The 21,047-nt window shown below is 36.9% G+C and overlaps 1 protein-coding gene and 1 non-coding gene across 6 annotated transcripts in view; both read right to left on the bottom strand.

The window, feature by feature from the left end:
- Positions 1-2,455: 2,455 nt before the first annotated feature.
- The window catches only part of LSM14A (LSM14A mRNA processing body assembly factor), a 54,329-nt gene continuing 35,737 nt past the window's right edge, over positions 2,456-21,047 (bottom strand). The window contains exons 4-12 of one of the 5 annotated variants that reach the window (XM_007165076.2): positions 19,877-19,999; positions 14,452-14,631; positions 14,105-14,170; positions 10,575-10,757; positions 10,298-10,469; positions 8,971-9,202; positions 6,775-6,851; positions 5,474-5,510; positions 2,456-3,548 (exon numbers count right to left, since the gene is read on the bottom strand). In XM_007165076.2, the coding sequence (XP_007165138.1) occupies positions 3,525-3,548; positions 5,474-5,510; positions 6,775-6,851; positions 8,971-9,202; positions 10,298-10,469; positions 10,575-10,757; positions 14,105-14,170; positions 14,452-14,631; positions 19,877-19,999 (1,094 nt within the window). In that variant the 3' untranslated portion in view covers positions 2,456-3,524. The remainder of the gene's footprint in view (positions 3,549-5,473; positions 5,511-6,774; positions 6,852-8,970; positions 9,203-10,297; positions 10,470-10,574; positions 10,758-14,104; positions 14,171-14,451; positions 14,632-19,876; positions 20,000-21,047) is intronic. The other 4 variants (XM_007165079.2, XM_007165077.2, XM_007165078.2 and 1 more) reach the window with 4 other exon arrangements.
- On the bottom strand, positions 12,317-12,423 carry LOC114237128 (U6 spliceosomal RNA). Its single transcript, XR_003622896.1, has one exon. It is a non-coding gene; the product is annotated as a U6 spliceosomal RNA (small nuclear RNA).

Raw genomic sequence — 21,047 nt, 5'->3', positions numbered from 1 at the left:
TCTCAACCACTGCGCCACCAGGGAAGCCCTGTCATCTTTTAAAATCACAAAGTAGGTAAACTAAGCAAACTGGTTGACATCTGAGCTCTTCTAAGAGCTCACTCACCTTCATTACTTTATTCTGTGACACTCTCCCCACTGTCACTACTTAAACCAGCTTATAGTCTCTGAATTAATAGGGCAGGGGGATCCTGTAACAATGAATCCAGACATGATTAGATGTGAGCTATTACCACAGGGCTGTGCAGAAAGAGTAGCCTTTCTTTCAGGCATACAACCCATGGAGACAGGGACAAAAGCCATGTAAAATTGAGACACAGAAACAACCAACACACACTCATTTCCTATATGCTAGGAACGGAGCCTCGGTACTCAAAGCAGCCTAACCCTAGAGGAAACAAGTCTCAATTTTCCTGTTTCCCCTTAGATTCTGTCCTGCAGAAATGCTCCCCTGTTCCATTTAGTTCTTTCCCACTCTTCATGCTGGAGTCACAACTTAGATATACTGAATTTGGAAGGACAGAGAAATGATAAAATAGTTCTACATGGAAACATCACCAAGGCCCTTACAAGGAGGGGGGCTAGATTAGATGAGTCAGCTGTGATGTTTTAAAATTGGCTTTCTAAACCTGGCTGATCAGAACTACCTGTGGGACTTAGGCAGATGCCCAGGTTTCACTGCAGAACTTCAGAATCAGACTCTCCAAGTGCGGGGCATGGGAATTTGTACTTTAAAAAAATGCTCCTCAGGTGATTCTGGTATGAGATTTATGAACTACTGACAGAGAACAGGATGAAATGGTAATTCCTATGTGATAATGAGTTTCCAAAATGTTGACAGTACTCCTGCAAGTAAAGTCCTTTTCCTTTTATATACCATGTAAAGGTTCTTTAGTAAAGTTTTATTAAAAATTTTGGGGGAAGAATTAATTCCCCACTCATTGTCTTTCCATGTAGAGGGACTTCAGTCAGTATTTCTCAAAGTGGAAGGGTCACTGCTGCACTTTGGGCTGGATAGTCAATTATAGCACCGTCTGGCATAGCACCGAACATTTACCATCCTGGCCCTTCCTCTTAAATGCCAGTGGTGGTCCCGAGTCATTGTGATAACCAAGACACCTGCTTTCTCATTCCTAAATGCTCCCCGGACGTCAGTTCACCCCTGATTAAGATCCATTGAGCTGAATTAACATTCCTGACCACTCTCCCTACCCCTCACATTAAGTCGTGCTTTTGGAAGGAGAAATGGTCTATCCAAAGACAAGTTTCAGCGGAATCAGCCCTTCCCTTTTTCGCCTTTTGCACCTGCTTGCCCACAGAGGGTGCATTCTAGCCTAAGGTTTCCAGCTTGGCCTGTGCCTGGTTGGCTTAGTCTCCTCACGTCATGGATTGTAACTCAGGAGCTGTCTGTACTCTAGGAGGGGGAGAAAGGGCTTCCAGCTTTAAACACAACACTGTATAAATCCTAGGAAAACAAATTAATTTAGCTATTTTAGGGAATATAAACATGACCGTAATTCCATTCTTACATGTTAAAGATGCCCTTCACTATACTTCTTTCTACTGTAAGAAAATATTAGTGTTTAAAGAGAAAGAACTTTGACGAACATTTTTTATTGAACAGTTTTATTCTGTCTTAGAATGAAAACCTTTTTAATATTGTAAGGTGCACTGCAGGTATGTCATGCTGCCGGTTATTACTGGGGTACCAAATGCCCTAGTCAATGACCCAGAGGGCTTGGAAAATGCATGAATTCATACTTTCAGAGCATGTAGAACTGGTATTTACAGTTTTTTTTTTTTTCAAACCAGCCCAGGACATCTCAAATAGTCTACACAGGCATTGCCACAGCACTTGCTTTGATGTTCAGAATGCCTCAGAAATGTGTTCAATGCCATGATTTGTGGGTCCTCCAAAAGATTTTGTTGTTAAAATGCAAGCAAACAGTATTAAACAATATTATCTAAACTATGGTTGCCAAGTACTGGACCTTAATAATGAAACCAAATTACAAAACATTTTCTTGTAGAGCTACACAAAAGATATAAAATTAAAATTAAAATAAAAAATCTCAACCACCTTTATATACTCCAATTCTCCTACAGTGCAGTTTTCCGTATCTTTATCACTACTGAATATTTTAAGGAGAAAGTTAACAAAAATCAAAATAGATAAAAGTATTTAAACTTTGGATCCCTTTATTCCACGGCCTTCATAAAAACACAAAGTGGCCAGATTTTTTTTTCCACTATAGCTTAAAATATCAAAAAGATTTACTAATAATTTTAGCAATGAACTCTATACTGAGTCATTTGTGGGTCACAGGCCTAAGGACCAGTGTTATGATATCTTATAGGTTGCCAAAATAATTTCTAACACTCTGAATCCTCTTGAAATATAATGGAAAGAGTCAAGGTATCACAACAAAATTCCAGGCATATCAGGAAGAACAGGTTAATTGACACCTAGTTTTATTGTCTTAAAAAAGGGGGGGTTACTTATTTGAAAATACAGCTAAGTACATTCTTATCTATGATTATTTACATTTGTATACTGAAAATATCTATTATGTGGATAAATCCTGTGATATGCCATTTGCTACAAAATAAAGTTCTTACAATGAGCATAAGTAATTTACCCTTTTTAGATAATGAAAGAATGTATCAAATCTTCATTTACGTTCCAAACATTTAAAAAAAAAATCAAAATCAACAATCTTAAGCCTGAAAAGCTATGAAAAAAAGACCCACCCATACCTCTGCTCCTCAGCACATCAACTTCTGCAAGGACACAGTATGTTTGCTGACTTTAAAATGTTTATTCTTTAAAAAATTAGTTGCTTTTTATACAGCTATACAAAGTTCTTAATGTTTCTTTGGCAATGGAATATAATGGAATTTTACAACTATATAAAAAAGTTACCTTTGCCTAAGAAACAGTATTTACTGTGTGTACATAGTTGACTGACAAAATTCTCTACCATCCAGCACCCTAATTGACGAAGTAAGCTACCTCAGAAGGGTTATTACAGGATTTCCAAAAAAAGAAAGAAAGAAAGAAAGAAAAAGAAAGATATAGACAGACACACAGACACATAACACACAGACCCTTCCTTCTGTGGCTCAAAACAGTATCACGGCCCTATCTGCAGGCAACTCACAATAATTGCCAAATACAATTTAGTGATAAGAAAAATCCTTTCAGTGATGAAAAAATACTTATAAGTTCCACTGGAGTACTGCTTTAGTTTAACTATACATAAGAAATTACTTAACCTTCTGCTATTCCAAATATATTTAATGCTCATTTATTAAGATGAGCCTTCCCTCCCACCCCCAAAATTAACTGTATTGTATCTTTGAAATTAAGCAGAAAAACAAACAAACAAACAAACAAACAAAAACCCAGTGCTGGTGACAAATATACAGCAAATTCACTTTTTCATTCTTCTCAAAGACTGAAACCAATTCTCAGGACCACGAAGAGCTAAAAATCCATCTATTTTCAAAGACTTGTTTGCAGACTATGCAGCAACTTTGTTGTCTTTCTAAAAAGGAAAAAAAAAATTAGCTCATGTTTCAAACTATTGGGGTTAATTAATAAGTATTTCTTTTAAATTTGCTTTAAGTATATTTTTCATAACCTTTAAATATATCCTCCTCTTACTTTCATGTATAAATTCGTTTCACTGATTTCCAGGAAACACTTTTTATAACTTACACACCCAGCAGTAGCTCATTATTTGTTAACTGTACCTTCCAGTTAGTAGAGGTTAAAGCAGTGGTGCTGTGGGCTTGTCCTAGCAAGAAGGCCCCCTGCTAAGATACAGGCACACCCTACTACCTTTGGTGCTGTTCTAATAATTAAAAAAAAAAATTAAGCCTTCAACATAGTAGTCAAACTCATCAAATACAACTGACAACATATTTTGGAAGAAGATAAATAAAATTCCCAACTCTTTGATATCTTTACTAAGCAATAAAATATCCAGGCGGTAAAATAACATTTCTCTTCTCCAGTTTCATGTCAGGAGAAAGCAATGATTTGGAAATTCATTTCAAAAGGACAACATTTAAATCTGAAATAAGTTCTGAAAATCAGAGTGCTGCCTGGGAAATGTTTTTAAAGGCAACCAGGGAGAAAGCATAAAAATCTCAAGGAGCCTCTAGCTTTCCAGTGAGATTAATCCTAAACCAAATGACTATACACAGAGCCAAGGGCTTCTTTTTTCCTCAGGACTAGTTGCTACCACGTACCTGATTTTTACTGCTGATTCTCACCCTGCCTGTTAGATATACACACTGCCTATGTTAAAAACTTAATTTTATCTGCGTATACAACACCAAACCATTTGTACAATGTTATTAAATTAGAATACAAATGGCATGGTATAAGTTGACGCAGAAAGAAATAAGCTGAAGATGATCCTGATGTCTGTCCCCCACCAATACCAACCTTCACATGCCCTGTTTTTGTTTTTGTTTTTTTTAACCTTTCAGAAAGCTGTATGATCAATCCAGACCTTTTAGGGTTCAAAAGCTGTGATTTTCTGAAAGGTAAAAAAAGAAAGCGAGAAAGAAAGGGAAAGAGGGAGGGAAAAGGGAGAAGGAGATAGAGAAGTAGCAGGAAGGAAAGGAGAAAATAAAAGGGGAAAGGGAGAGAGACAGTACCATGCTGAGTCATTTCAGATACCTTGTCATCTCTGAACCCTCTCTGAAGAAACACAGACTCAAATGAAAGGCAACCTGTCTCACCCACCATGGCGGCTTAACCTCCTTAGAAGCAGCGTATAAAATAGGAGTGGGCCACTCTCTCATTATCCCCAGCCTGATCTCCCAGCCCCCAAAAAAGAAAGAAAAGAAAAAGCACCATAGGACCAAACTCACCACAAGTTTATGTTTCTAACATTATCCTTAAGGAAAACTCAGAAGCCAAAGAGTAAATTTTGGCTAAGCTTATACCTAGATCAAGAGAGTTAACTCCTCTGGGTCCTTGGTTTCCTAACTATCTATTGGAGTAGGGTGGGAGAGAAGTTCTAGTTTGACTGATATTTCTAAGGAGTTCTAAAAAAAAATATATGATCCTATCTTTACCCATGTTTTCATTAAACAACCAGATCTGCTTATAATGTTCATGTCAGTGGAGCATAAAGAACAAAGCTAACCCATTACATGAAGGCTGCTGCAAATGCCACTGTACTTCATCTCTGAGAAGAAGTATTAGATGCTTCAGAAGCAAGTATAATCTTTGAAGGTAAATTTCCTTTATGTAATAGTGGTCCATCACTACTTCCACCTTTAAAGGCGCCAGATGCTATGATTTAGAAGGAACAGGCTGCTGAGAAGGTCCGGCATCTAGTGGCAGACAGAAGGATCATTCAACTTTGGAATGGACAATCAATGGCTAGCCACACTGATGGACCTTCAGCCTCACTGAAGTAACTTATTCCTAATCAACATGCTAAGTACTTACTTCAAGCCCACTATGGCTCCATGCTGAGATAGGTGTTCTGGTGGAAAGAAAAGTAAAATACATATTCACTAATGCCAAGAGGCTCCCATCTAGTTGGCGATGCAGAACAAAACAAAACACATGAAATAGGGAATATAAGTATATGTAAAATGTGTGGTGATGAAAGCAGATACCACAGGAAGTCAGAAAAGGAAGAAATCAGTGGAGGAAGGAAGAGAAGTTTCTAAGGATAGAGCAAACCTTCGGCAAGATTGAAACGAAGCCCCTGTCTTTCAGCTATGTCTGTCTTCCCACTGGATTATAAATTTCAAGAAGGCTGGGACTGCATGTGTTTTGTTACCACCAATGTCCAGCATAGAGCTTGGCATATACGAAGAATTCAATATATTTGGTCAATGAATGAAGTCAGAGTTGGAATCAAGCAGTGTGTATAAAGAAATGACCATGAGTCAACTGCTTGAATCAGATAGGTTAAAGGGTAATAATAAATGAGGCTGGATATATCCAGTGGGACCCTTTCAGAGTAAAACGAGCAGGCAGTGCAATGTCACATTAGAACCTTCTAGCCATCAGCCTGAGGTCTAGTGAATCTATCACTCCTTGAAACACCCAAGCAGAGGTTGAACTATCTGTCAGGGATACACTAGTGTGGATAAAGCCTCATGCAGACAACCTCTACAATGCATTCTAATTCTACAATATATATGATAGGAGTTTTAACTAAAGGCTCAAAATGGCTGAACAGTGAGACACGGCCTCAAAACGAAGGTTTGCATTAAATAAGTGCATATTCTATGCACACAGTGGTTATTCAAAGGTTTACTGATGACTGCTCAGATAAAGGGAATTAATGGTCCAGTCTTAGACAACATGACAGCTAATTTTTTCAAATATATGAAAAATCATCATGAAGAAGAGTATATATATTCTGTGTATAGACAAGCGTAGAGTTAAACTAATAAGTTTAGAAGATAGAGGGAAAAAGATTTTTGTTCAAATTCTGTGTGTGTCTGTGAAATCCTAATAATTAGAGCACCCTTGGGGTGGGATGGATGCTCTTAGAAAGAGTAATAAGTTCCCAGCCTTCATAAAGGACACCAACAGAAGAGGTTTTTGGTTTGGCCAGGAGGTCACAACTCTCAGATGCTTTCCAACTCTGAGACTTTAATGGTCTTTAAAAGGTGTATCTGAAATAAAACTGTGCAAAACTGAGGGCCAGAAAGGTTTAACAACTCAACTGAGGTCATACTAGCAAAAATTACTAAAATTCTCATCAGGATCAAGGTCTAATTTAAACGTACTTTTTCTCAAACCAAGCTGACTCAATGTGGTCTTCAACAGGAGTTGCCATAGGTTCTTCAACAGGTAGCTGATATGCCTGAAGTGAGGTAAAGAGAAACTGAAGGTCTAAAGACCAATCAGTGGGTTATTATGGTAGTTGGCAGAAACGCCTCAAAGGAATGAACGTGGTGATGTGGAAATGGCCCACGATCATGGATACCTCCACAGCCTGGGAGACAAAAAGAACACCAAACTGAGATGATGGGAAAGTGAGAAGATGATGAGGACATTCTGAGGAAGGTTAAGTTGATCACAGGACACAAAGCAAGTAAATATAGAAAAATATAAGTGAAAGCATACAAGGTCCAAGTTGAAAAACCGATTAGAAGCTATGAATAGACAAGCTCAGAAACGGGAGAGGGAAACTGCTGCAGGAGAGGAGAGAGGGAGAGCTCAAGCCTATGCTAGAGTACAAACATGAACACAATGGAGCAAACTGAACATTGCAGGCAGAAGGAATGGGTAAAAAGGTCGTGAGATAGGAATAAGCTTGGCACTAAACAAGAGCAAGAAGACCCACATATCTGTAGCAGAATGAATGAAGAAAAGGGCAGTCCCACTGGCAGCAAGATCTAGAGCAAGTACTAGACCTCTCATCTTGAGAAACAGGCAGATCATGAAGCACCTTATAGGCTGTGTTGAGGAACATATGTTATTTTTATAAAGAGAAAAATAACAAAAGTGTTAAAAAAACAAAAAGCAGGAAGAAAGACTCCAAGTTGGGTGGGCAGTTATCAATGTCAAATATTGCAGAGTAGTTAAGGGCAAATATTTGTGAAAAGGCTACTGAATTCTGTAAGCAAAGGTCACTGGCAACCTCAAGAGGAGTAACAGTGGCAAGGAAGAGGAGTTCTGTAGTTCCTAAGACACAGTCCCCTAGCTGGAATGGCCATTTTGCAAGTTAGAAGTGCTGAAGCTACATCAGGCTGCATCTACCATGGCTGGATATCCTGAGCTAACGACTTGAGGCTAATTTTCAGCAGCCTTGGCTGTGATGACACAATATCAAAGGCATCAAAATTAACAGAACAGATCCAAAAGCCACTAACAATGACCCTTCAAGAAGGATCTCAACAATGACCAGTTTTAAATATTGAATAATGAAATTCCTGCTAGTAGGTCTTTTTGTTGCTTTTCCTTTTCATTTTTTTAATAATTTTTTAAAAAAATTTATTGTTGGCTGCTTTGGGTCTTTGTTGCTGTGCGCGGGCTTTCTCTAGTTGCAGCGAGCGGGGTCTACTCTGTTGCGGTGCGCGGGCTTCTCATTGCGGTGGCTTCTCTTGCTGCAGAGCAGGGCTCTAGGGTGTGTGGGCTTCAGTAGTTGTGGCGTGCAGGCTTAGTAGTTGTGGCTCACGGGCTTCAGCAGGTGTGGCACACAGGCTCAGTAGTTGTGGCACACGGGCTTAGTTGCTCCGCAGCATGTGGGATCTTCCCGGACCAGGGCTCGAACCCATGTCCCCTGTGCCGGCAAGTGGATTCTTAATCACTGCGCCACCAGGGAAGTCCCGGTCTTTTTGTCTCTAGCTGCCCTATGTAATTCCTAGTAGACTTCTTTATGATGGGATTTTGATCGTTTCTTTGATTATATACCTTCCTCTCCACTATCCCTAAAATTGATGACTAGGATAGTAACACTGACTTAAAGACCCCTTTAAATATGTTCTTCCTAGATTCTCTTGGTATTGAAGCATACTTTGTAATATGAAATAAAGGTGATACAATATGGCTCTTTTTTGCACTGTATAATATCTTTTAGTGATCCCCTGTGCCTCCAGCAACAACAACAAAATTTTTTTAAGGAAAAGAAATTAATTCTAAGTCAGTCTCTTAATAGGTTTTTGGAAGAAATTTTACCAGTCCATGAAATCTGAAACCATGGTTCTATAACAGAAAGATAAAAAAGAATATCACATTTCTATCTCTTTACTTCTTCTAACTGAAAAGAAAATAGTTAAAAAAGAATTAGATTCATTAACCAATAAGTTACTGCTCCTTAAAATTATATAAATATCCTAATCAGGTACATCCTCCACTGAAAAGTCAAATGGAAGTTATACAAATGCCCTAAAAATATTCAGCTCAAATAGGTAAAAGTTTAAAACATTTTGAATTTCATACAGCTGCAAGCCAACCCCAAAGCACGTAATAATACTTACCCTATATTCGAAATCTGCAAACTCCCTGCCCCCACGACCTCCTCTGAATCCACCACGAAATCCTCGAGGAGTGGCAAAGTTACCACCTCGGCCACTACCACGTCCTCGGCCACCACGGAAACCAAGACCTCCCCTGCCTCTGTACCCTCCACGGCCACGGTTTGGACGAAGTGGGATTCCAAATGTTTCTGCATTTAATCTTCTTTCTTCAGCCCAGGTTGGTCTCCGTTCTCTATTATGAGAACAAATAATCTTTAGTGTATCAAATTTTAAAGAACATTTTCCAGCAAAACTATGCAGCACTGATTCCCAAATTAAGGCTAAGTAATTCCTAACAATCAAATAAAAATAAGCACCTTATCTAAGTCATCACAAGCTGTCCATGGCAATATGTTCCTATAATTCATGTGAAAATATGACTGGTATTAAGCTTCTTGCAAATGCAGTTGATAATACAAATTGATAATACAAAGAAACTGACAACAGCCCCAATAAATGGGATTGGCAATTGACTCTACCCTCCAATCAGCCCCAAAGGAAGAAAGGGCAAAGCCAGGAAAGGAAACCCTGTCTCAGGATGTGAGGAGATGGAGGATAGATCCCTGAGTTCCTAGTATGCTCCTGGCCCAACCTCTGAACCTGACGTCTGAAGCGTCTGAATTGCTGCTGCTGGCCCACAGCCCAATCAGAAGATTCAGAAGCATCCCCGTCCACGTTTAAAGTGAAGTAGAAAACTGCCACAAGGTGGCACCAAACTACAGCCAGGAGGACAATTAGGATCAGGCAGCAGAAACCCTGGAACTCCTAGGTTGTTATGTTGGATCCTTTAATTAACCAGTTTTCTGGATCCACATTTACTGCAATATAGCAGAGTGTTACTGTATCAGCAAACTTCATCTGAACTACGTTGTAGAGGGGTAAAGTAAAAGGTGTTTAGATGTTAGATGAATGCCTCTATTTTTAATTACTAATTTTCAAATGTGAATGCATCCCCAAACAAAAGTATATGATTATTTATTTTTCTCAAAGAGTAATATCATTTAAAATTTTAGTATAAATTATTTTATTTTAGCAAAATAAAACATTAAACAATTGTAGTCATTAGATTTTTTTTTTTTTTGGCCACACCATGCAGCATATGGGATCTTGGTTCCCCGACCAGGGATTGAACCCGTGCCCCCTGCATTGGAAGTGTGGATTTTTAACCACTGGACTGCCAGGGCAGTCCCTAGATATTTTTAAATATTCATTAAACTTTGTGAATTTATAAGAAATCATTTCACACTTCAACCTCCTAAGAGCATAAGAGCAGCTTAAAAGATTGTACCTATTGTCATCACAAGAAATATTATCAAAGAAAGATTTAGTTTTGTCATAATAGCAGTTAGGTCCAAGTGGATCTTCTTCATCTGCATTTCCTTCACTGTTTTGGGTATCAACTCCTGAGTCTCCTTTATCTTCACCATTTACAGGCTTCTCCTGTTTCTCAAGTTTATCTTCTAATGAAAAACAAGCACATACCATAAAAGTCAAGACTTGTACTAAACATCCATAATTCACAAGTCAAATAAGAGTATTTTTTGAATAGAAAAATAAAAACTCACCTTTCAATTTAAGTTTATTATGAAACTCTCTGTCAATTTCCTCCTTGTTAAATTGTGCATTTGCACTTTCAAAGTCAAAGTCTTTCTCAAATTTCATTGGACCATCTCGTCGAATACCAAATCTTCCCCTGCCACCTCGATGACCCCCACGCCCTCTCCTTGGAGCAGAAGGAGCACCTGGAACTATGTTAATAAAGAAAGAACAAGCTGGTTTAGAGCAGAAGCTATTATTGTGGTCTTTATGGTCAACAAGAGAAATGCTTACAAGTCTCTATACACATGACTATATTTGTATTTTTTAATATAAAAAAGAGATGAAGTTTCACAAACATTTAATACATAAGACTGAGAAGAGCACATATAAAATTTATAAACATGAAATTTGTAAATGGCACACATGAAATTTATATCTATGGGGTTTACGCTCATACATGCTGCTGATACAGTATACAGCCAAACAATTTGGGAGACTTCTGTACTAAATTACTTTGTTCTGCTTATATCCCTAATACCTACAAAATGTCAAATATATATTGGGTTCTCATAATTTAGGAAGACTTTTATGGAAAGGATCATAGAAATCAAGATTTATAGTGAGAAAAATAGATGAACATTTATCAGCACAAACTGCAAGATAACACAAAAGACAAGAAGTACATGGTCTCGGACTTCCCTGGTGGTGCAGTGGTTAAGAATCCGCCTGCCAGTGCAGGGGACACGGGTGCGATCCCTGGTCCGGGAAGATCCCACATGCCGTGGAGCAACCAAGCCCGTGCGCCACAACTACTGAGCCTGTGTCTAGAGTCCGCGAGCCACAACTACTGAAGCCCGCACGCCTAGAGCCTGTGCTCCACAACAAGAGAAGCCACTGCAATGAGAAGCCCATGAACCGCAATGAAGAGCAGCCCCCGCTCACCACAACTAGAGAAAGCCCGCGTGCAGCAACGAAGACCCAACGCAGCCAAAAATAAATAAATTAATTAATTTATATTTTTTTAAAAAAGAAAAGTACATGGTCTCAACCACTCCAACCACTTCTTGCTTCAACTTTACTGTCTCCCTCTAAATGGCTCCATATTTTTCAAGTCTTCCTGTATCTATTTTTTCTCTACAATTTAATACAATAACAAGATTTATGAGGTATGATAAAGCAATACCAAAGTAGCATAAATTATAGTGAAAACTTGAGAACCCAAATATCCAACACAAGAGGAACAGTTAAGAAGAAAAAAAATTAATATGGGATAGTATTTGATGTCAGTTAACAGAAAAATATAGAGCACAAAGCACTATGAATTCAATGATTATAATTATGTGAAATGTTTAACACATACTGACAAAGATCAGAAGTGACTACAGAGTAATAGACAGGTTTGTGCTCACTCTTCATCAAAATTTGGCAAATTGTCTAAGTTTGAGAAAACAAACCACAAAAACCCACAGCAGTATATCCAGACACTTAAATCTAGACAAGCAGGATGTTTAAATATTCAACTCTACTACTGAAAATGTCCTGGCCATAACCCAGAAAGTACAGCACAGTATTTCTGTCTTAAATTTTGAAGGGCAGTGAGAGATACTTTTATTTATTGCTTTACATGATTTATATTTTATTTATTTTTTGAATTGAAGTATAGTTGATTTACAATGTTGTATTAGTTTCTGGTGTACAGCAAAGTGATTCAGATAGATAGACACACACACACACACCACACACACATATACATATATTCTTTTTATATTAAAATATGCAGTGCTTCACGAATTTGCATGTTATCCTTGTGCAGGAGCCATGCTAACCTTCTCTGTATCGTTCCAATTTTAGTATATGTGCTGCCAAAGCGAGAACAAACTTCACATGATTTTTGAATGATGGAAGCATGGCAATAATTTTGTCTTGAGAAGAGAGGGGTTCTTTTTCCAAATTAAAAAAAGTGAAACATAGTAAACCAAACCAAAACCTCTGTAATTCTATGGTACACAGCACAAATAAAAATACATATAGGGGCTTCCCTGGCAGTCCAGTGGTTAAGACTTTGCCTTCCAATGTAGGGGGTTCGGGTTCAATCCCTGGTTGGGGAGCTAAGATTCCACATGCCTCACGGCCAAAAAAACCAAGACATAAAACAGAAGCAATATTGTGACAAATTCAATAAAGACTTAAAAAAAAGGTCCACATCAAAAAACAACAACAAATAAAAACATAAACATATAAAAATGTACAGAAGAAATAAAGTGTTTATACATTTAAAATTGTATCTAGCTTTCTAAAATTAAGTGAAAGATCATCTTCCAATTATTATGTAATTAAGGAGATCACACACTGCTTTTATTTTTTAATTTGGAAGTGTTTATAATTATAATTTATTCTCTGCTAATAAATTTTAATAAAATGGATGGATTTGGGGTAAATGTCATAGATTACAAAACAGACAAAGAAAGTATACAATCATATTAAATCAATAATAATGAAAGAAAGTTAAAGTTCTTGAATAATTACTTCAAAAAAAAAACTGAGCCCAGAGCTTAATTTTAATGAGAAAACTTCTCAATTTTTAATGTACAGATAATTCCATTCTTTTTTAAAAAATTTATTTTATTGAAGTATAGTTGATTTACAATGCTGTGTTAACTTCTGTTGTACAGCAAAGTGATTCAGTTATATATATTCTTTTTCATATTCTTTTCCATTATGGTATATTACAGGATATTGAATATAGTTCCCGATAATTCCAATCTTTTTTTTCTTTTGGCCATGCCACGCAGCTTGCAGGATTTTAGTTCCCTGATCAGGGACTGAACCCAGGCCGTGGCAGTGAAAGCACTGAGTCCTAACCATTAGGCCACCAGGGAACTCCCAATTCCATTCTTAAAAGCACAGAAAACAATTTTATAATGCTAACATGAAACTGACACAAAAACATAAAAAAATACAAAAGATAGTACAAAAGAGAAAGCCATAAAACAATGTAAATATAAATATAGAAGTCCTACTTGCAGATAACATTCAAGAATATATCAATAGACAACTGCCTACCATCAAGTAGGGTTTATTCCAGACACGTGATGATTAAAAAAAAAAAAAAAACTTTTGAAATAATTAGGTTAAAAAAAAATTGAAATAAAAAGTAGAGTGGTTCTGTGTGCCTATCACCCAGCTTCCCCTCCAACAGTAACGTCTTGATTATCTACTGTACATTATCAAAAACCGGGAAAAACCAGGACACTGGCACAATATAATTAACTATACTACATCTCTCATATTCAGATTTCAACAGTTTTGGAGGTTCTCATTTTTTGGTATGTCTTTATGTAGTTCTATGATATTTTGCTACGTATACAGATCCACAGTACCCCCACCATAAGATAAAGAACTGTTCTGTTACCACAGTGAAACTCCCCTGTGCTATTCCTTTATAGTCACCAACCCTTGCTATTCATTTTTTATAGTAATTATGCATCATACATTTCAAATGTTCCCTCTATTGAAAAGCATAGGATAAGGCTTTCAGATCCAAGTAACAACTTACCTATTTGTCTCTTGCTATCATTTCTGAGTTGCTCATTTTCTGGTCTTGAAACCTTGTGAACTTCAGCTATAGAACACATAGAAAGTGACAGTTAACTTAGGACACATAATCAAAAACTTCTGGAAAGTTAGAAATGGAAAAACAAACAAACCCAGAACAAAACCAAAAATCTATATATCCCCACCAACATCACTACTTTGAGTCAAATTTGAAAGACTAAACACTCTATCAAGTTCAGTTTAAACTTTCTAGGATCATTTACATAGAGTAAATGTTTTTAATGAAAGTAAGTTGAATGGAAGATGTTGACCAGTCAATTAAGAAATAGTAAATAGCTAAAGTTCTACCTCGCCTGTGCTCTTGATTCTCTATTGCTTTTTGGCTGGTTGATGGTAAAGGCCTGGTTGATGATACAGGGCTCCTTCTCCCAACAGGTGCTGGAGCAGGTAAGTGGGCCGAGGCTGTCTGCACTGCTTGTTCCATAGTTGGGCTTTTTCTCAAAGGGTCTAACTGAGGGCTTGAACGACCTGAAATGTAACCAAAAGATAAGAAACTATCCCTATCCTCTGGGGGTTTCAAAATAACCTAGACCCTAAAAAAAGGTCTAGAGTTTTACTTCTACCAATTCAAATCCTCAGCACAATTTGAATCCGTCCACTCATTAGACCAGAGTTTAAAACTGTTTATCTTTAGTGGGCTGGTCACTTGATCGGTACAAAAAATAAAATAATATAAACCCCAAAACAAACAAACAAAAAAACTCTGGTACAAAATCCCCCAGGAATATTATCAAAGATAATTTAGGCAGGTCAGATGTAGCCTTTCCCCAATAACCACAACCATCAGATTACACCGAGACTTTAGCCATTATTTCTAGAGGCTTTAACTTTTTTTTTTTTTTTAAAATTGAAGTATAGCTGATTTTTTTTTAAATTAATTAATTAATTAATTTATTTATTTTTGGCTGTGTTGGGTCTTCGTTTCTGTGCAAGGGCTTTCTCCAGTTGTGGCAAGCGGGGTCCACTCTTCATTGTGGTGCGCGGGCCTCCCACCACCGCGGCCTCTCCTGTTGCGGAGCACAGGCTCCAGACGCGCAGGCTCAGCAATTGTGGCTCACGGGCTCGGTTGCTCCGCGGCATGTGGGATCCTCCCAGACCAGGGCTCGAACCCATATCCCCTGCACTGGCAGGCAGATTCCCAACCACTGCGCCACCAGGGAAGCCCAAGGCTTTAACTTTTTTTAAAATTTATTTTTGGCTGCGTTGGGTCTTCCTTGCTGCGCATGGGCTTTCTCTAGTTGCGGAGAGCGGGGGCTAGTCTTCCTTGTGGTGCACAGTCTTCTCATTGCAGTGGCTTCTCTTGCTGCGGAGCACAGGCTCTAGGCGTGCGGGCTTCAGTAGTTGTGGCTCCAGGCTCTAGAGCGCAGGCTCCGTAGTTGTGGCGCACGGGCTTAGTTGCTCTGCGGCATGTGGGATCTTCCCGGACCAGGGCTCGAACCTGTGTCCCCTGCATTGGCAGGCGGATTCTTAACCACTGTGCCACCAGGGAAGTCCTAACTTTTTTAGTACTTTCTGAAGATATGTCTAAAGTGATACCCTTATATCTGTAAGTATTATCTGCATTAAATTTCTATTATAAAAGAAGTAAAGAACTAGAAAGTCAGGTGAAGTTCTTCGATTCCTTAGAGGCTTGGGTAATTAAACATCAATACTAAAAGGCCAGCAACAAATAAACCCTTCAGATAATTACACAGTAGCCATACTCACCCTTTGCTGTTTGAATGATCACTTGGCAAATTTTTGCTTAATATGGGTTTTGTACTTACAAATTCCATTTTTTCTTTCATGAGGTCAGAGCCTGGTCACAGTATGAACAGAAGAATGTAACACTGGGTGCTCCCATCATGCTTTTTGTCTCTAATGTTTGCCATAAATCTCTGCTCAAGGTGCTCTCACATCCCATGATATTGCACCAAAATAGGTTTTGCTTTAAAAAATTGTCCTCATTTTATGTAAAAAAAAAAATATTCCCAAATATGCTGCAAATGTTACTACCCACCTGTGCTATCTGCACAGGCCCCAAACTGGGGAACTGGTGAGTGCTGACAGCACATTGGTTGTTGTGCACCAGGTGCTTCAGGGACTGTTTATTAGTAATACTCCCCAAATATATGGTTAACTAAAGTATGCAATTACAAATGTGTGTCACTATTTCCAGCATTAACGACAAAGTTTACTCTGCCATTAATAGAAACACTGTAATTTTCCCACTGATTATAATGGGAAATCATGGTGGTTTATATAAGTTTTGGTCTAAGAGAAAACATTTTGTAATCACTTATCACCTTATAAACAGATTTATCTGTCAAACAAGTGTTAAGTTTTTGGAAAAGCCTATTGTTTAGGTAATTTTATAATAGTACATTAAATGATCTTATAAACTTACAAAACTTTACTTCATTAAGGCTTTTCTTTAAGATCCTGTGACTCACAATATTACAGAACTGCAAGTGATAGCGCAATCACAGAAAGTAATAACTCACTGCTGTGTATATATTTTTTTTAATATTTATTTATTTGGCCACACTGGGTCATAGTTACGGCATGCACAATCTTCTAGTTGCGATATGTGGGATCTAGTTCCCTGACCAGGGATCAAACCTGGGCCCCCTGAACTGGGAGCATGGAGTCTTAGCCACAGGTAAGTCTCTGCATTTTGAAAACATTTGTAATTAAAGTCTAGTACTACATCATGATGGCAATTTTGTTATAAATAGGGAAATATACGTGATACTGGACATAGTAGGAATAAACTCATGAGCTCTTTTATAATAAACACACCCCCTCGAGTTATCTTCACATTCTTATTCTTACAGTTACAAGAAAATTCTAGGTGTTAAAATTTTATAAACTTCAAAAATTTTAGTTGGTGAAATTAAAATGCAGATTCCCAGGCCTCCTCTCCCATTGTTTTATTTAAACATACCTCTTTCTTCTAATAAATATGTAATTAAATTTTAAAAAAACATTTTAATCTATTTAAAACTTATTTTAGTCTTAAGTATGAGGGAAGGATTCTAGAGTTACTTTTCCAAATGATCAGGCAGTTGTCTGTTCACAACATCATTTATTGGATGGGTCATTTAGTAGTCTTTTTCTACTAATTTAAAAATAATATCTTTATCATATACTAATTACTTATTTATACTTGGATCTATTTCTGACTTTTGCTCTATTCATCTCTAAATTTATTCCTGTACTGCTTTATTTTATGTATACTTTATTAAGGAGGTAAGCCCTATCTCATTACTTTTATTTTTAAAACAAAAATACATGTCTAGGTATACTTGCATGCTTATTTTTAAGATAGTCTGTGTATCTGTTTTATTAGGTTCTCTTACTATTCCATGTAGATTTATTGAAAGTACAGTAAATTTAATTATTATGAGAAAGTCTTCCTAATACTAAATCTTTTTATCTAGGAATCTTTTTACTAAATCTTTTTATCTAGGAATAAGATATGTTTCTTTGATTACATGTAACTTCTTTTATGTCCCTCTATTATATTTTGTATCTTTCATCATAGAGGCTGGCCATATTTCTTATTATGTATTTTATATATAATTTCTATTTCTTATCATTGTGAACATCTTCTTTTATCCCCATTAATAATCAGTGGGTTAGGTTTTAGGACATCTTTTTTTTTTTTTTTTAAATTTATTTACTTTTTGGCTGCATTGGGTCTTCACTGCTGTGCGCAGGCTTTCTCTAGTTGCAGTGAGCGGGGCTACTCTTTGCTGCGGTGCACAGGCTTCTCATTGTTGTGGCTTCTCTTACTGCGGAGCACGGGCTCTAGGCACATGGGCTTCAATAGTTGTAGCATGCGGGCTCAGCAGTTGTGGCTCGCGGGCTCTACAGCACAGGCTCAGTAGTTGTGGCTCACGGGCTTAGCTGCTCTGCGGCATGTGGGATCTTCCTCGACCAGGGCTCAAACCCGTGTCCCCAGCACTGGCAAGCGGATTCTTAAACCACTGAGCCATGGGGGAAGCCCTAGGACATCTACTGATTTTTATACTTATTCTCTACATTTTACCTCTATCTAATTTAAGTTTCATATTAGTTCTAGTTTTTCAGTGAATTCTCAATTCCAAGTAGGAAGTCAGCATTGGCAAATAATGCTATTCTAATATTCATACCTCTTATTTCTTTTTCATGTATTTCTGACATAGCTAAAAATTCCAGAACAATGCTAAGTAGCAATGAGAAAGGGAATCCTTACTTATGATTTTAATAAGAATCCTTCTGGTGCTTCAATATTAAGGTTAATGTTGGTTATTAATTAAGCTAGCTAACATCTACTGAGCACATTCTATGTGTCAGGCATTATGCTAAGGGCACTGCATACATTTCAAAAAAATTTAACCCTTACAATAAGTCTGTTGGTTTATCAGTAAAGTCCTGTTTTATAGTATGGAAAACTAAAGCTTAAAAAGATTAAATATCTTCTCTAAGAAGGAAATCTTAAAAAAATTAACAAACCAATACATACACACACAAATATACACTTATGTTAACCCAGATGAAAGTCTGGATGTAAATATTTGTTATTTCTGGGTGGTGAGATTATAGGTATTTTTATTTTCTTCCTATGCTTAGGGTATTTCTTTTTTTAAAAATTTATTGAAGTATAGCTGATTTACAAAGTTGCGTTAATTTCTACTGTACAGCAAAGTGATTCAGTTATACATATATACATACACACATATATATTATATATATATATATACATTCTTTTTCATATTCTTTTCCATTATGGTTTATCACAGGGTATTGAATATAGCTTCCCGTGCTATACAGTGTGCTTAATGTTATTTCTATTTTACCTACAAAAAATCCTTAGAATGTTAAAAAATTAAAAATTAAGTTTTTTTAAATCAATATGAATAAAAGTAACTACAACTATTTCAAAATATCTAAAGTGAGATACACAGGATTATGTTTAGCATTGGCTTGATTTTACCCTCAAGTGCTTTAAAAAATACTGTCCTGATTATAATAGCATCTTTCTGAAATGACTTTACATTGTTTTAGTTAAAAGTAAACATCCATATAAAGCAATGGGCCAGTATCACCCACTTTAGCAGCAAATAAAGATAAAGAATCCTGGGACCACTGAAGGTTATGAGACTAGTTGGTGGAAAAACAGAATTAAAAAGAAATGAAACAGGATCCTTTAAGCTTATTAAAATGCAGATCTCCAAGCTCCAGTGATTCTGATGTAGCAGTTCTCAGGATCTACATTTTTAAGAAGCATTCCAGATCAGATGATTTGATTGTGGGTGGTCCACACTGAGAGCCACTGCTCTAGATTCTATGAGGATGCTAAGAAAGATGCAACAGCATAATGAATAGTTTGTTTCCTCAGCTACTATTTCAAATTCATCAAGGATAGTTCATCCTCAGTGGTGAGTCTGAGATTGACCAGTAATATTTAAGTATTATATACAAGTAATGTAATTGCTTTGTAAAAAAAAAAAAGTCAAACTTAGACAATGTTCACCATTTCAGTTTTATGATCTAGGAATTATAAAAAGTCTGAACAGTGGAAGTCATTCAATAATGTACTTATTGAACAACAATTTAAAAATTTTTTTAAAGAACTAAATAGAAATTATACATGTGAGTTACAAGCTGCAAAAGCTCTTACATTCAGAGAAAGACTACTATCTATAGAAATTTAGAATGGAAAATTTTGAAGGAAAAAACAGCTTACCTTGAGATAACTGTGTTTTTAGAGATCTTGTATCCTGTGTAAAGGCAGAACCAACTGCACTACTTTGGGATAGGGCACCGCTGTTCGATGCTTCTGTTCCAAAGGATGTCAAGGAGCTTCCAGCTTTAAGAAAATTTTTTTGAATGAAAAAAAATTTTTTTTTAATTTTAAACCTTTCAATTATATAAAGTAACACAGCATTTTAATAACTGTCCCTCCCTGTAGCACCTGTGTAAATTAATAATACTGGAAATTAATGAAACTGAATCAAAAAATAATTCGAGAAATTTTTGACCATATATGAAAAGCAAGCCCATATATACTCCAGCATCTTTGGATGCAAACAATTTTTTTAACATATGCAATACTCTCCTGGATAGTTATACAGATGGGACAGCAAGGATGTACATTAGACAGAGAAGTAGCAGAAATGGTACATTCAACACCAACATTAAGGTTCAATTATCTTAACACCAAATATCTGCACAAATAGCCAAATCAGCAGACAGGTCTATGAAGAGCTTTTCCAGCATTTCCAAGGCAATGGACAATGGACTCCAGTCCATTTTAATGCCTCCCCTCAGTACAGTATTGTGGGGCTGCATTCTGCCTAAAGCAACCACAAAAAGTTCTGGTAATATGAGGAACAAAATCCCTCGAAAGGACCTTTGCTATACTAGGTATGTCAATCTTCTTTTCTACATTTCTTCAGAATTTATGGATCAATCACTTTCCATATGCTGTGCTCTCTTCTTAATATTTAACCTACATAGGTTTTCTCTAGCAGGAACTGTTTCAATAGCCCCTCTTCCCCCACCTCTAAATCCAATATAAAAGTGGTACTGAGAATAATCTTTTATGAAACAGAAAAATAATCACATCACTACAGTGCTTAGGACTCTCTGATGGCTTTCCACTGCCCTCAAGAAAAAAGTTCAAACTATTTACCTTAGTTTATAAGGTCCTCCCCCTTATCTGCCTACCTTTTTTCTCATTACTCATTTACACCTCTCTACTCCATAACAGAAGTTTAACTATCTGCTTTTAAATTACTTGAAGATTATGATCATGTTCCTCACATCTTCTCATTTCCAAGCTAAGCAACTCTAGTTCCTTCAACAATTACTCACCTTCACATGCTCTTTAAGCCTTGCCTCTTTTGACTTCTCCT

This window comes from Balaenoptera acutorostrata, chromosome 19 (genome assembly GCF_949987535.1).
Source record: "Balaenoptera acutorostrata chromosome 19, mBalAcu1.1, whole genome shotgun sequence".
In the NCBI taxonomy this organism is placed as follows: Eukaryota; Metazoa; Chordata; class Mammalia; order Artiodactyla; family Balaenopteridae; genus Balaenoptera; species Balaenoptera acutorostrata.
This window is presented reverse-complemented; position numbering and strand designations above follow the sequence as displayed.